We start from the raw sequence: 17,343 nt of genomic DNA, 5'->3' as shown, positions 1-17,343 counted from the left end.
CCTCTCCACACACTCTCTTTCCAAAGAGTATTCACTATAAATCCTCACACACAGACACACTCACACAAGGTAGAGAAAAAAAGGGTCCTATTGAACACAAAAGAAGGGACCACTGTAGCCACCCTTAGTTTACTATCATTGTGTGCGACACACAAACTCTCCTCCAATGCCTGGCCCCCCCCCCACTACTTCACTTACTAACTTCCCCATTTGTGTTACCGCTCTTTATGGCTTATTTGAGGACGTAGTTTGAACAAATCTATTTACCTTTATTTCTTTTTTTTTGTTATCAACTTTGATTACACTATATCAAAGTTTCCCTTTTTTCCCCCGTTTATTTTATCCCTTATTTTCTTTAATTTCCACCAGCTTCGAATTTTCATCTATCAATAAATCTATACTTTAAGACGCAACTTAATCCAATAGCCCCCTTACTTAGTAATAATTTAGCGCAACGTTTACTTCCACAAAAAAGCGCACCACCACGGAGGAAAATCTAACCATTCCCTAACAATTTGAGCTAACCACCTGAAAGGAAACCAAAATACAAAAGGAAATTTTCAGCAAGTTTCCAATTTTTTAGTTACCGCTGATAAAACTAAAAACACGTATTTCTAGAGAAAACTCAAAGCAGGAAATCTATATGATCTCAATACTCAACAGACGCTTCCGACAATTGAAAAGACTACTCGACAGTAGATCAAAACTCACTCTGGACAACAAAAGACTTATATATGTAAGTATATTAAAGCCAGTCTGGGCTTATGGCATCGAACTGTGGAGGTTCAACCAAACGCTCAAATCTGCGAAAGGATCCAGTCCTTGCAATCTAAAATTCTTCGCACTATAGTAAACTCTCGTTTCTACGTCACCAATCCAAACCATTCACACAGACTTGAACATTCCTTTCGTGCAACACAAGTATTACTGAAAACACGTTACAGAAATTTCCATCTTAACATTCAATCTTATCACAATCCACTTGTACAACTTCTATCTTCCAGAACATTTCCAGACAACACTTCTAGGACAGTCTTAAAAGACAGTGTGGCCTCGCGATCTCCTTACTGATGAAGAGAGTCAGTAGAATTTAACATGTTTTTTGGAGTGTTACCGCTGGGTAACTTCTCCACTCTGGTATGTGTGTGATATGTTATTTACTGTTAACATTGTTGCTTATAACGCAAAATGCGTTGATTGTAACTAAATAAATGATTAAAAAAAAATAAGAAATTAAAAGAAAACGTCATTTTCACAAAATATTCAACAATCGCACCATCTACTAAATTGGCAACCCAGTGCGACACCTGAAAATCATATTTCCTGGAACTGAACTCTAAAATCATTCACCAAATTTTGATTATAAAAAAGACGTTTAAGGCTGGAAATATAGTGGAGCGACATTGCAAAGCGGCGAAAAACAAACGCAAAACAAGTTAACATTTGGGACCACGCACAGTGGGGGAGCAAAGCGAAGATAGAGCAACGCTACCAAGAGAGAGAGTAGAGCAACGCGTTGTGACATGTTTGATTTCTTCGCTCTCATCGCGCTCAATTTTCTAGGCTTAAAATGGATATTGCTGCATTTATTGGTGTAGTTTTATTTAAGGAAACCTCTGTGGGACCAAAAGGATCTTCTACATCACAACCGATTTGTGTTGGATAAGAAATGGGACAGGATTAATTGAAATTCGTCCTTTTCTTGATTAACATGCCTTCAACACTGGTTAGTATGTAATCAACTGCTGGAATAGACATTCGAAAATACGCATGAAACTTGCCAGGATGCTCCCGAAGTTGTTGTTATTATGTGATGGAATTCACCAAGTTCATGTCTAGTCCTGTTTATATCAAGGAACACTGCAGCTCCTGCTACTAAGCTGCTGTAAATACCAAAATTTTCTAGGAAGAATTTTCATATAGAAATAATTCCTCCATTATGTCTCGTCGAAAGGAGAAACGCGACGAAACTCGGTCACTATGTGCATGCGACTCTTTGCTCGCTGCTCGTTGGTCTCTTTGATTTGAAACAGCTATCATCGCCGCTTTGCTCGCCGCTCCACTATGTTTCCAGCCTAAGACGATCTGGAGGCGATGAGTGAGAAACATACCACACATTTAGGAACTCACTCCCCCTGTTCCTCTATTATAACGTAGTTAATTTCTTACCGAACTCTTTTGTTCCAGATTACCACTACATGAACGGCCCACAAAGTGCGGTAGGATTAGGTGGATTCTCCTTTCTACATCCACACTGGTTGGACGCAGCCTATCTGAGTAGTTACTGGTCGACAGCGGACTATCTGCGGAGGCCTCCCCTAGATTTATGCAAGTTACCACCACCGCCTGTAGGCACGACGCCTCCTCAACTTCCTTCGCCATCCAAAGGTAAATTTAGTTTTAATAAAATTAAGTATGGATTTTAACTATAATAGACCATGTAAACCAGCTGAAAGGGCTACGAATTCAATGACCCACTGTTCCTCCTCAAGAAATCCTTCAACCTTGCCCAAAGGGAAACTTTTTAAAGTCCTTTTAAACAAAAATTAATTTACGTACTCCCTGAGAATTCCATTTCAAAAATTAAAAAAAGGGTTCAAATCAAATTTGAGAAATAATAGCGGAAACTGTGCATATTTCCGTTTCTTCAAGCCCGGAACTCGTAACAGTACTTTGAATACCTTTAATGTATATAGATGGCAGATCTGTATAGTTTCGATTCGGTACTTTAGAGGAACACTTAATATCAAGTCCTCCGATAAACCCAACAAATGAATAGAAGTTTAAGTATTTAGTTTTAAAGCAAGCAAGGTGGAGAGCGTGCTATCCCTGTTACCGGCTCACCACTCCTCCATCTGGTATTTGGAGGAGGATATGCAATCCCTTGGGAAGTATTGCAGGAGAGGCATTGTGGCGCAGCAAGTTATAGTTATCCCTGAATACTATTCCCCTCTCGTTTTCTGAGGATTATACTCAACTCAAAAGGAGTATGGAAATTGAATGCCTGCGAAGCAAGTCTGTGTTATCATATAGTTTTATCAATTGGATATCCTCAAGTTAGGCTTTCAAGGTAAAGACTTCGTGAGACCCTTATAAAGTTATTAGCATATAATGATTCTAGATTGTAAGGCTCGCACAGCTATGAATTTGAATTATTCTTATATTTATTAATTATTCCACACTACTCTTTCGACTAGCTCTAATCCTCTTGTACAGTCACTCGCCTCCTATGACATCCCTTATACTCCGCGCCGACTGAATCGCCAGTGGCCCCCCCCCCGCGACTTCCTTGTAGTCTGAAGAACTAAACGCCATTATTCTCCTATCTCTTCTCTCTCCTCCTCGTATTCTCTTTCTCCAATTCTCCTCCTCACATTCTCCTCTTTCCTATAGAGAGTGCTACCGCTGGGTAGCTTCTCTCCTCCTGCTCTTCCCGCACCAGTTCATCTTATTTACCTCCTATTTACTTATTGTATATACTTATACAGATTGTAAATTACAAAATAAATTAAAAAAAAAAAAAATTATTACTGACAGAGTACTTTTGCGCAACTTACAAAAGCTTTTTTAATTAGAATTTTTAATTAAATCAGCGCTCAAAGTTTAGGAAAAAAGGACAACGTCAACGTTACTGATAATAAAGAGCCGTGATGACGTCAACCGATTAGAATACGCAGAATAAAAGAACCGGATGGCAATTTTTCGAATTCGGTGATGGTGATGCAGTGGAAGTGCTATTATTAAAGTTTAGGATCGCACACCTTGAGTATAAATATTCAGAATACGAGGGTCGTTTGAAAAGTCCGTGCAAAGTCAGAGAGATAGCACCACTGGCGCGTATCGAGGTTATGTTTAGTTAGTAGCATCTCTTGGAAGAACACACACCAAGTTTCAGCCAGATCGGTCTATTTCTTTGTGTTTGGCATTCGTTTGAATCGAGGAAGTCGAGTGATTTTCAAAAGAATGGACGAAAAAGAATTTCGTGTGTTGATTAAACACTACTTTATGAAAGGCAAAACGCCTCAGGAGACTAAAGAGAAGCTTGATAAACATTATGGTGACTCTGCACCTTCGATTAGAACAGTTTATAAGTGGTTTCAAAATTTTCGGAGTGGCCATATAGGGCACAAGTGACGCTGAACGTTCTGGACGCCCTGTTGAGGTTACTACTCCAGAAATCATTGATAATATCCATGATATGGTGATGGATGACAGAAGAGTGAAGGTGCGTGAGATTGCTAGTGCTGTGGGCATCTCGAATGAACGGGTACATAATATTTTGCATCAACATTTGGGCCATGACAAAGCTATCCGCAAGATGGGTGCCGCGATTGCTCACGCTTGACCAAAAACGAAATCGTGTGAAGTGTTGCAAGGACGGTTTGCAGCTGTTCCAGAAGAATCCGCAGGACTTTAAGCGTCGTTTCGTCACTGTGGATGAAACATGGATACATCACTACACTCCTGAGACCAAAGAACAATTCTAAACAATGGGTTACCAAAGGGGAATCTGCGCGAAAAAAGGCGAAGACCGTTCCTTCGGCCGGAAAGCTTATGGCGACTGTCTTTTGGGATTCGCAAGGAATAATCCTCATCGACTATCTGGAAAAGGGTAAAACTATTACAGGTGCATATTATTCATCGTTATTGGACCGTTTGAGAACCGAGCTGCAAGAAAAACGCCCACGATTGGCCCACAAAAAAGTCCTTTTCCATCACGACAACGCACCAGCTCTCACCTCAGCAGTTGTGGTCGCAAAATGAATGGAAATAGGGTTCCAACTCGTTTCACATCCCCCTATTCTCCAGACTTGGCTCCCTCGGACTACTATTTGTTCCCCAATATGAAGAAATGGCTGGCGGGAAAAAGATTTTATTCAAACGAGGAGGTGATTGCAGAAACGGCTATTTTTTAGACTGGGACAAATCATAATATTCGGAAGGGATCAACAAACTAGAGCAGCGTTGGACGAAGTGTATAAGCCTAAAAGGAGAGTATGTTGTAAAATAAAAAAGGTTTACCCCAAAAAATTAAGTAGTTTTTATTTTAGCACGGACTTTTCAAACGACCCTCGTATGTGGCAGCTAGTCAGCAATATAAGTAGTATATTCTTTAATACCTTGATCCTACCTTAAGAAGGGGACTTTGCTACAATCCTGTTTTAAGAAGATAGTGCGGCTTAAGATTTTATAAATAATTAAATAAGTTTTATAGAGTAATGTTGAGTAGCAAGATTGAGCTAATGGTCTGCTACTCGGATTACAGATGAGAGGATCTAAAGAGCTGTGCGGTGGGTTTTAGAGAGAGATGTCTGTGGAGGGGGCGTTATTCGAGGGACCACCCTCCAGTGTTACGGTTGCATGGAAGGCATGGTATAAAATAATAATAATGAGACGGTGGGTGACAGATAGGGGGGGAAAGATAGTGGGCACACTATGGTAAGCCAGCGAGGGTGGGTTTCAGAATAATAGGCACCCTCAGGGTATTCCTACTCAAACTGTCGTAAGAGTGAGAGGGAGGATATGTGTGTGTGACTCATACCTTCTTCTATAGTAGTATGATCGACTAAGAGAGAGATGGAGAATAGGGCGTAAGGGAGGAGATCAATAGGAACCCCCGTTCATCCATTCAGTGGATAAGGGCTAGCCGGCAACCCTTATCTTCTACACATAGCGTTCACTGATTTGAATCATAGGAGGACCTCCTGTTACATTGGGTTCTCTTCTCCCTCCTTGCAGCTCGTCATCATCCTCAGCCTTATTTCACCCTCAGCCCAAAGGTTCTGGGCAAAATTGTAAGGGCCACACAACATACTGCACCACACATATCGCGGCCATATCCTACACCAGTAATTCCCACTAGCCTTCTTTTTTTACGTACATCCCCCAGAGATCACGGCTCACCGAACATCACCCTCCGGAGTGTTTGACGCAGCACACCTTACCAATATATATAGGAGAGCTAATATTCCCATAGATTTGTCCCTCATCCACCTAAACATTTGAGTATGTTTGTGTTCTCTCCTTTCTTAAGAAAAGATTTTTTCCCAAAATTTTAAGTTTTAAAAAATAATTAGGAGTAACACGGATTTATTTTACACCACCTGATAGGGGAAGTACGCAATCGTGTTCTTTAAGTTTCAACGTCACCGGAAATGCACGTGGGAAGTTTCCCTGAACAGTTTAAATTTGATATTTCTTTAAAATAGCTTACTGTTTGCTAAAAGACCTGCAAAGCTAATATGTATTGTTAGTTTAGTGGGTTCGATTTCCCGGTCTTAGGCCTTGGATTTTATTTAATGGTTAATAAAAGAAATTTACAGTAAAATATGTTAGGCGTTAAGAGACTAGACCCGCAAAGCTAATATGTATTGTTGGTTAGTGGGTTCGATTCCTACTCTTAGGCCTTGGATTTTATTTAATGGTTAATAAAAGAAATTTACAGTAAAGTATGTCAGGCGGTTATAGGCTAGACCCGCAAAGCGTAGATGAACTGCGGTACTAGTCTAGCCCTAGTATTTTATTTAATGGTTAATAAAAGAAATTTACAGTAAAGTATGTTTGCTATTTGCCTCCGTCCACGACACCTAATTTGGTAGTTGGACGTTAAGCCCCGCCTGAAAAAATAGGCGATTACTTTACTACTGTTTGCTAAAACCAAATAGTTTTTTTTTAACTCTATTTAATTTACAACTGCCTATTGGCAACAAGTAAATCGGATTACAATACAATAAATAAAAATGGAAAGATTTGAATGAGGGCCATCCAACGATAAAACCATCATGAGTCCGACTAACACAAGATGCCGTTGAAGTGAATTCGAAAGGATGTCCTTTTTTTACATCATGCGATCAGGGGATCGCGAGGAAATCGAAGCTTCAGTCTTCGGGCGAGGATTCGAGGGAAGAGTCAGTTTGGGATAGATTATTTATGAGCGGGTTGAAGTGTTTGGGAATGAAATTTGGTGCAAACGAGAATTTGGCCTAGGTCAAGGAAGGAAAAATGTGGGATTTTTAGATCAGTGTGGATAGTGTGGATTGCTTACGTAAAAAAGGAGCGTTAAGGATTGTGTGTAGGATTTTTTTGATTGAAGGTATTGTGGATGCGGTTGAGATTGGAACGCTTTGCAGTACCGTACAGTTCCAAGTCCTAATGTCCAGATTTGGGGCTGAGTGGAGCTGAGTAGAGTTTCTTTTTGTTGGTAATAGACAATTTAGAGCGTTTGTCGAGGAGTCTTTAAAGTTCATTCGGTAACTTACAAGTTCCTGTCGCTTGAGTCGAGTATGGAAAAACCAAATAGTTGCAATCCCTTTTTTGTGTATTTCGCCTAAAGGATCCGTCCTAAGTTTTGTTCGTGTTGTTAGGCAAGGAAAATACGCCGGATCGTCATAATCCCTGAAAATCTGTCTCAGAATCGGCCAAACTATACTACTGTATTGTAATCCGATTTACTTGTTGCCAATAGGCAGTTGTAAATTAAATAAAGAGAGTTAAAAAAAAATAATAATAAAACTATTTGGTTTTAGCAAACAGTAGTAAAGTAATCGCCTATTTTTTCAGGCTGGGCTTAACGTCCAACTACCAAATTGGGTGTCGTGGACGGAAGCGACTAGCAAACATAATTTACTGTAAATTTCTTTTATTAACCATTAAATAAAATCCAAGGCCTAAGACCGGGATATCGAATCCACTAACCAACAATACATCTTAGCATTGCGGGTCTAGCCTATAACCGCCTAACACACTTTACTGTAAATTTCTTTTATTAAACATTAAATAAAATCCAAGGCCTAAACCAGGGGAATCGAACCACTAACCAACAATACATCTTAGCATTGCGGGTCTAGCCTATAACCGCCTAACATACTTTACTATAAATTTCTTTTATTAACCATTAAATAAAATCCAAGGCCTAAGACCGGGATATCGAATCCACTAACCAACAATACATCTTAGCATTGCGGGTCTAGCCTATAACCGCCTAACACACTTTACTGTAAATTTCTTTTATTAAACATTAAATAAAATCCAAGGCCTAAACCAGGGGAATCGAACCACTAACCAACAATACATCTTAGCATTGCGGGTCTATAACCGCCTACATACTCAAAATCCCTTTTTGTGAAAACCCAAATAGTTGCAATCCCTTTTTTGTGTATTTCGTCTTAAAGGATCAGTCCTAGGTTTTGTTCGTGTTGTTAGGCAGGGAAAATACGCCGGGTCGTCATAATCCCTGAAAATCTGTTCTACTTCCTCCTAAGCAAATATGTCCATTACTTGTATTTATAATTTTGACCTGCAGCTTCCAAAAAAAAAAAAAGCTGTAGACGCCAGTAAAAAAATTTCTGTCCAAGAAAAATTTCAAAGAATACTTTGAAATCTTAAATATAAACTGTCTAAGCTGGGTCAAACTATTACAAGACAAAACTAAAAAAAAAATAGTTTTTGAAAGAATCCAGGAAACAAAGATGAAGAAGAAGATATGAGCGGACAGTTTTATGCGAAAACTATGAGCTGAACAAACCTAGGGTCTTGTCCTACATAATATGGATTTGCAATAAAGGAAAAAATACATTCTCTTTGTTCAATGAAGCGTACTGGATGTTTTTTATCTATTGTGGCCAGATACTTCTATGTTTGCTGTCAATGTTAACATGAAAAATAATGGCAAAAAAAATTTTTTGAAAAAACGGTAGGCGTGATTTTATAGGTAAACCTCTTATGTACCCAGAGGAGGTTTCACAAACAATACTTAGGGCCAATCTTTTCTCTTCTACATTCAAAGCAAAACAAGCTCCGTAAAACCAGAAGATATTTGAGCAAGGTATAAGCATTTTTGTACACACATAGAAGAAGCACACTAAAGATGAGGACAATGTGGTTCTCTTCTAATCCTGAGGAAAACGGCAGGCAGCTGGTTTGGTTGTCTTCAAGGAAGAATTCCTTCTAATTTTTTTTTTTTGTGTAATCTCCATAATCTTGGCCTGACTGATAAAGTGGCCAGGTAAATCTTTCCTTTTTAAAGGATGGTTTATAAAATAGGGAAGTAAAATAATGTATTGGGTTGTTAGAGTGTAAAAGCAAGGAGAAAACGGACCTTTCTTTTTACTTCTTTGTTGCTTTGCTACACCGGGTGTGTTTCTTTCCCCCTCTAATAGAGCCGTTTAGAAAGAGCCAAGGTATTAACTCTCTTTAAGATATAAGGAAAAAAGAGAGCAGGGTCGTCGCTTCTCTCTTTAGCTAACATAAGTATCTTGTACACCCCCAACCAATCTCTTGAAGGCCTCAATCTCTTCGCCTCGCCTCCAGTACACCCTCTCCCGGACGCTTTCATAATACTCTTGTTACTGCCTTCTCACACTTTGGGAGCGCCTCTTTATTACCTTCGGCTTCCATCCATTTCCTTACCCCGAGAGAGCTACAGGTCGCCTACCCTCTATTCTTTCTTTCTTCGTCTCTCTCTCTCCCTCGCTTTTATATCTTCTTAACTTGCCACTTAATCCTTAAACTAACCTATCTCTTTTCTTTTGTTTTCATGATACAAAGTGATTACAACTCTTTCCTCTTCTCCTTCTTCCACTTGTTCTTCTTTCTCTTCTAACTTCGCTAATCACATTAAGTTGTTTATTGAGTGATCATCGCTTACCGAGATTATTTCAGCCTGGACACGGTTTTATAACTTTTCCACTTACTTTTTCTTGCCTATTTCCCAGCTTTTTAAAAGGTCCCTGAGCCCATAACTCTTCAGTTCTCCATAACTCTTCCTGGTCTCTTGTTGCTCTTCTCCAACTATGACAAACCGATTGGCTCCAAACCATACTCCAAGAACCCCAACCGTCTTTTCTTGATCTTATAAGGGTGAAAGCTTGACGAGATCCAATTGCATGGCCGAGTTTTTATTGTTTTTAAAATATTAAATTAATTAATTCGAGCGGAGTTAAGAGCGGAGACCCTAAATCAGTGATGGCGAACCTATAACCCGCGGGTCAGACACTGACCCGCGCAAGCTTTTTCACTGACCCACAATTGCTAGGCAACCATTTGTTTGTTTGCGCGGGTTCAGATTTAGATTTTCTAATTGTGTGGATAATTTATATTCTATCTGTATTTTTTTTTTTCAATCACACATTGACACAAAAGCAATTTAAATGCTATCTATAACCTTTAGTTTGATCATTACAGTTCTAAAACGCAAATGACGACAAACGCTTTTGTAGTATTTGAAATAAAGCAAAAGTGTTTACAAAATATCATATAAAATGTATGATTTTACTCATATTTTGCTTGTTAAAAAAATCGATAACCCAAAGCAAATAACCATATTTAGATTTTTCTTCAGATAAACGCACTTTTGTAAGGTTCAGTTCAGTTTGTTCAGTTAAGTTTGTAAAAAGAGAATTCCATAGCACTTGTTTCGTCCGTATTACCCAGTTAAGCCAACTGAATTTTAAAGATGTTTAGTTTTGAAAATATTCAGTTTAAAAATTTTTAAACCTAACTCTTGTGCAAATGGGGCATTAGTGACCCAAGAGCTAGTACTAAAAAAAAAATGAACAAAATTTGACCCACGTCTCAAAAAGGTTCGCCATCCCTGCTCTAGGTTATCAAATTGTCAAAAGAGGTGCATCAACATTTGAGGCACCTGTAACCTTTTTACAGTGCAGTCTCTATCAAGTGATCTTTCGTATTGTCTGTAACAACGGAAGAGAGTTTCAGAATCAGAAGTAACTAAGAAGTATAGCAGATACTATGTTTGGGGAAATTAAGATAATATGTGAAAGAGGCCAGATTTTGTGGTACAAGAGCTGGGTGGAAAACTACAGAAGTTTCCACGCCTGAGACAGAGAAAAGCTGGTCGTTTTAGAGGACGTGGAGGATGGTGTAGAAGCGATCTGCATACATATTGTGTAGTTGGACAGGGCAACGAAGACTGTAATGGTTGAGGCTTAGGTGGCTATAATAGTCAGAAGAAAACAGGTAAGAAAAGTATCTGGTAGAAAGATTACCAGAAATAGCAGCAAAATCAGAGGGTGGTTGAAACCATGTTCCAAAAATTTTGGAAACTGGGAAGAAAATCATGTGGCCAGTAGTTGCAGGTTTCCCCTGTTCCTATTCTTCCACTCAGGTGATGGGTATTGTTAGAGATGCTATTTATGGAAGATGATTTGATGAAACGTTCTGGGACGACACGCTCCTCAAAAAAGGACTGTTTGGTTCCTGTGAGGCCAGAAGTGACATGACTAAACGATCAGATGTTAATAGGAATTCTAAGAGATAAATATGCTTGTACGTCACTTTTCCGGAATATTTTTATAGTAAACTCAGTTTTTAGTAACCAGAGAAAAGCTCCCAATATTTTTTCTCTTACCGGGAAAAAGTGTAAGTAATGTGGTTAATGATATCTGTTACAGGTAGCAGTAGTCCAGTTGCAAGTACAGCCGACATAATGGTACCACCAGCACTGACTGCAGCACTTCCGCTGCATCCTCTGTTGCATCCGTACACTTTAGGACCGTTACCACCACCGACTGCGGCACCACCTTTACAGCAGAGTTCCGCATTCAAACCGCCTCCAATTTTAGTACCAAATAGCCAAGTGTTGACGACAAACTCCACTGCGCCTTCTTCACCAAAGTTAAGTTCACCAAAATCTTCAACGAAAGACACTACGACGACGACCACCACCACCACCACAAAAACTAAACCTACTAATAGTAAAGCTCATGTGTGGAGACCGTACTAGCCGGTTTTTTTAAGTGCGCGAATGGAAAGATTTGTTGTTAGTGTGGGAGATATAAAAGTGTAATGGGAACAATTTGTAGCGTTTTTCTGAGCGTTTTTTTTCTAATGAAATAATATCACGAATTTAGATTTTAAAAAAACGAGAGCACAAATTCAGTGTATTTAACAGACAAACCGCACGGAAAAGAATATGAACAGTAACTGTTAAAAAAAAAGTGTCAACAATTGTGAACATTTTGAAATACGAACTATTACGTAGGCTGTGGTTCAAAAAAAATTTAAGAATTGTTTATTAAAATACGATAGAAATATTTTCCTTTTACCACAACTTTTTCCGGGCCACTAAAATTTTCCCCGAGCTTAAATAAAAGTTTAAAGGGCTGTCCATATTTAATTTATGGCTGATGAAGTGATCAAGTACTCAAGGCTTCCCTCTTCCTAAATGGTTAGATCAGTAAGTCAGTAATCATGTTCCTCTATTTTATGCTCCCTTAATTAGTTCGCCCAACTTCCGGATATAAGCGATGTTTAATCATATTCACTGAATTTAGTGAAAACAACTAGAGATTTGTATCAGTGAACACAAAAAGGGAATGAGGCTATCCTAAAAAAAGAACTCTGCCGTTTCTGGGAAGAAGCTTGTGGTGAATATTTCTTCCTCCAATTTCCAGAGCGTTTCCAGGGAGGTTCTTCTAATCCTTTTTATTTGATCTGATTGATGTTCAATGCTTACAAATATCCTGTGAGGGCTACATCAGTCTCACAGTAAATCTCACGCTGAGGAATTGGGACCCCAAAACGTTATTGGGGGCCGAAAGATTGTAACAACCCATTCTGAGGACTGATTAGAATTGATTTTACCAGATAGAATCTCATCTGATTCCTTCCACTGCAGATGGGAAGATATCCAGGAAAATCAGCTAATTTCCTCTAGACTTTACACTAGCTTTAATGGTCCTCTGATATATCCAGGTTCAATTTCAAGAAATATACGATAACTTTAACCTATTTTACAACCAAACTATATCTTCCACTATTTCCATAAGAAGGCACTGCCAAATTCTTATCTATTTCCCGAATAGCAAAACCAAATATGGGACAGCCCTTTGCTGCAGCTAAAAAACTTTCTTTTGGAAAAGAAAGAAAAAATTAAAAGAGGATTTTTTTAGAAAAAGAAGAGAAATGGTCAAAATCTTGACTCTGTTCAAACATAAGTTTAACAAAAAACAAATACACCCGCCAAAATTGAATATCTCCCGCACTTTTCTTTTTCCCTCTTATTTTTTTCCCGCACTTTATTGCCTTTCCCCCACTTCTTTCCTGTGATCTAACAGTATTATTTATTGTTGTAAATACACAGATATTTATAGAGTATATATATATATTAAATGTACATAGAAGATTTTAAAATAGTTAGTAAAAAATTGTACATAGTATATAAAAGAAAAAATTAAAATAAAAATATTATAAAGTGTGAATATATTATATAAAGTATAAAAATATAAATACAAATATATATATATGTGAATAAACTTTTTTTCTAATGAAAAGAAAATTTATAAAATAGAAAAATTAAAAATAAAGTGCCTACGGCAAAAATTAAGACCCCCTCCGAGCTTTACCCCACCCAAAAAAAAAAGAAAAATATCCTCACTGAGATTTCTGACCTAATTACCCAAAAAAATGATTGTTGGTCTCAATTTAATGTAAAACGTATTTACCAATTTATATATAATAAAGTATTATTTATATAAAATGTATTTCATTGTATATTATTTTTATTGAAATATGATTTCCAAAATCCTATTGCAACAGCTGATTGATTAGCATGGGGGAGTTGTCAAGGGGGCAGACTGTGGGGGGGGGGCTCTTCTCTGAAGCCCTGGACCAAAAATAAATAAATAAAAAGAATATAAACAGCTGGCAAAAAGAAAAATAAAACGCGCCAAAAGTGAAAAACCTTTTTGATAATGAAGGAAGTGAAAAGAGCTCGCAGCCAATGAATTTACTCATACGACAAGGTGCACGCCCACTAATGGCATCAACCACGATTGATTTGTGGATTCCATAAAAATGTTTGGTACCCTTAGATAAAGGAACGGACTAATATTACTCACATTATTCCCTGGCCATATCTCCAGCCAAAAATAAAGGCTCCAGAGACTATCCAATTAAGTCTTAATGCTTAATTACAGTTAGGGAAAACTTTTTCACCCCACGAGGATGAGGAACCTGGTCTAGCATAAGCGCAACAATTCTGCAGAATGGGGCTGTAAGTTTTTTATTGTTCACTCATGGCCGCAATTGGTCGTTATATCCGGCTCAACACCTGGACCATAAGTCTGTGCAAATGAAGCAGAGATTGTCCTGGACAATCTGCTAAGCCAGCCTGGAGAACCTTTCAACTTTCCGGTGCTCTTTAATATCCCACAACCTAAGACGTCCATTCTATGACTTCGATAGGATATAGTGCACTGAATCTTAACTAAATTTTAGAATATTTACACTACCCGGAAAATTAATAAAAAAAACTCCAATTTCACACTAGTAAGCATATGATTTCAATTTAGAAAAACAATTTAAGACGACGTTTTTGCCACAAAGGTAAAAGGCAATTTTTGGCTTAATTTAATAATCAAATGTCTGCCTAATTTTAAGATAAAGTAGAGCATTCGAATTAACAAAAATTCACAAGGAGTTAACGAGTTCGAAAAGTAAAGAATTGTCGGATACATGGAAGTAAATACATACAGTGGAGTCTCGGTTATCCGTCATGACCGGGATAGTCGAATAGACGGGGATAATGGAAAAAACTGGAAAATTTCCAGATTCTTTTGTTTAACGTGTATAAAACTTTGTATTAACTGGTATACATATTTTATACGTTTATACGCTTAAGCCTTAAAGGTCAGCTATCTTTCATTATTCAATTCATTCTATTGTGTATTAAAATTAATGAATACAATGTCTGCGACATAATTTTTTGTTTTTTTTTAATTTTTAAATACTGAGGACAGTGACGGTTAACTGGAATAGACGGATAAAAGGGTGACGGATAACCGAGACTCCACTGTACATCCTTCCAGAGCAAAAAAAATTAAATCTATCCGAAATTCTTCTGGAAAAATTATATGGACGTCTTTATGCATGAATACATGACAAAAATATGTCCTACAAAATGATGAAATAGAGGATAAACTCCGAGCTTTTGATTGGCCTACAAATAAGGTGAATAAGTTTCTGCTGAACCAAGACTTCCAGAATTCTTGGACTTTGATGGCTGCTGCAGTTATCTAAGGAAAGAGAAGAAACGATGAAATTACTAATTGCGCGACTTAAGAGTTCAGCAGCGCTGATTATTGTATCTACTTCTGCCTAAAAGACTATTACCTGAGCGCTTATACGCTTACGGTGATATCAAAAACCTTTGCCAAGTAGTGCTTAGTGGAAGCCGCAAAAATTCTGGATAAAGTAGGCAGCATAGGAAAGGGATAAAGTAGTGGCTTTTTAGAGTTAGAGGCTGAAGTTCTGACAAACTTGATATAAATAAATCTGTCAGTGTAGAGCAGAATGGAGCCAGTTTAGACATGCCTATTTCTGCATAAACCCACTCGCGGATTAAGAGCTCTGCCCAGGCCATGCCTCATACTCCTGGTCCATTCAGAGCAGCATCCATTTTTTTTTTTTGTTTGCACTACTACTGTATACATATCTCTCACTCACGTATCCCAGTGTTTTTGTTTTCTGGTTCCCCTGGCCACTTCCATCGGTCTACCCAACGATACGGCCATCCTGGTGTAAAAAGTATAAAATAATAATAATAAAAAAAAAGGTCCTCTTTTTTATTTTAGCGGCGCGCTTGTTGTCAGCCGGGTAATTGAAAGGTTATGACGTATTGACTGGCAGATGTGAGACCGGACAATGGGAATCCTGGACAAAGAGCCCACCGGAGCGGATGATACACTCCTCTATATATCGGGATAGGACACGACCAATCTGTCTACTACCTCTCCTCCTACAGCAGTCCACCCTATCCACCCGGAGTTATATGGGCTTTGGCTATACTATCTCTACCATGCCCGTATATATACCCGTGCACCTTTATGGCAAACCTCAGTGGGTACCGGCCTGTTTCCCCACAGGACCATCATTTCCATCAACATATCCCCTACATCACTTGTAAATATACCCACTCTTAGAGCCGCCCCCATATATATATATATAAAACACTATGTTATCATTTCTCACACAGTATTAAGCAGAAAAGCTCTATGTATACTTTATATACACATAAAGAACTTATTTACTTTTCTTCTATTTTCCTTAAGATTAGATACGTTTATTGTCATGGACGTCTCGCTCAAATCTCATTGATAAATGTCTATCTAAAACAAATCTTATGTTTTTTATTATTATCATTATTACGGGAATCAATAGGAACCAGGCGCCACGGTAGCCGAGCGTTATAGGCTAGACCCGCACAGTTAAGATGTATTGCGGTACTAGTCTATATTCCGAATGGTTTATATGAGAAATTTACAGTAAAGTGTAGTTAGCTAATCGCCACGATAGACGAGCAGTTATAGGCTAGACCCGCAAAGCTAAGATGTATTGCGGTACTAGTCTATATTCCCTAAGGTTTATATGAGAAATTTACAGTAAAGTGTAGTTAGCTAATCGCCACGATAGCCGAGCGGTTATAGGCTAGACCCGCACAGTTAAGATGTATTGCGGTACTAGTCTATATTCCCAATGGTTTATTTGAGAAATCCACAGTAAAGTATAGTTAGCTAATCGCCACGATAGACGAGCAGTTATAGGCTAGACCCGCAAAGCTAAGATGTATTGCGGTACTAGTCTATATTCCCTAAGGTTTATATGAGAAATTTACAGTAAAGTGTAGTTAGCTAATCGCCACGATAGACGAGTGATTATAGTCTAGACCCGCACAGCTAAGATGTATTGCGGTACTAGTCTATATTCCCTAAGGTTTATATGAGAAATTTACAGTAAAGTGTAGTTAGCTAATCGCCACGATAGACGAGTGGTTATAGTCTAGACCCGCACAGCTAAGATGTATTGCGGTACTAGTCTATATTCCCTAAGGTTTATATGAGAAATTTACAGTAAAGTGTAGTTGGCTAATCGCCACCGTCCACGGCACCTAATTTGGTAGAAGGACGTAAAGTCCGCCTGAAAAAATAGGCATTTACTATATTAATAGGAACCTTTGATTGTATTCTTCAGGGAAATAAATTTATGCTCCGCAGTCCTTAAAGAACCCTTCCTTGCTGGGTAATTTTCTTAAAGTCGTAATTCTCATCAGCCTTGTTCCACCATCTTGCTCTCCTCAGTTCCACAATAACCTCTTCCACTTCTTCAACCCATCTTCTCTTTGGTCTACCGACCTTTGTTCATGCTACAGGTTTATTTCTGTACAATTTACACGATATTCTAGCCCTATCTATGCACACCTAATGCCCCAGCCAAAGAAGTCCTTTTTTTCCTTTTAACTCCATTCTCTTTAATTTTCCATCCTTTAGTTTTACCAATGCTATCGTGTTCCTCTTAGAGAGCTTCTTTGTATCCTCCTGGAGCGTT

At 38.3% G+C, this 17,343-nt stretch overlaps 1 protein-coding gene across 1 annotated transcript in view; it reads left to right on the top strand.

Moving 5' to 3' along the window:
- Nucleotides 1–13,502, top strand: part of LOC141450740 (uncharacterized) — a 28,475-nt gene extending 14,973 nt beyond the window's left edge. Inside the window, exons 3-4 of the mRNA XM_074121471.1 lie at nt 2,188–2,388; nt 11,412–13,502. Of these exons, the coding sequence (XP_073977572.1) occupies nt 2,188–2,388; nt 11,412–11,743 (533 nt within the window). The 3' untranslated portion in view covers nt 11,744–13,502. The remainder of the gene's footprint in view (nt 1–2,187; nt 2,389–11,411) is intronic.
- Nucleotides 13,503–17,343: the final 3,841 nt, after the last annotated feature.

The sequence above is a fragment of the Rhodnius prolixus genome, unplaced genomic scaffold, assembly GCF_049639745.1.
Source record: "Rhodnius prolixus isolate KJV_2025 unplaced genomic scaffold, Rpr scaffold_8, whole genome shotgun sequence".
In the NCBI taxonomy this organism is placed as follows: domain Eukaryota; kingdom Metazoa; phylum Arthropoda; class Insecta; order Hemiptera; family Reduviidae; genus Rhodnius; species Rhodnius prolixus.
This window is presented reverse-complemented; position numbering and strand designations above follow the sequence as displayed.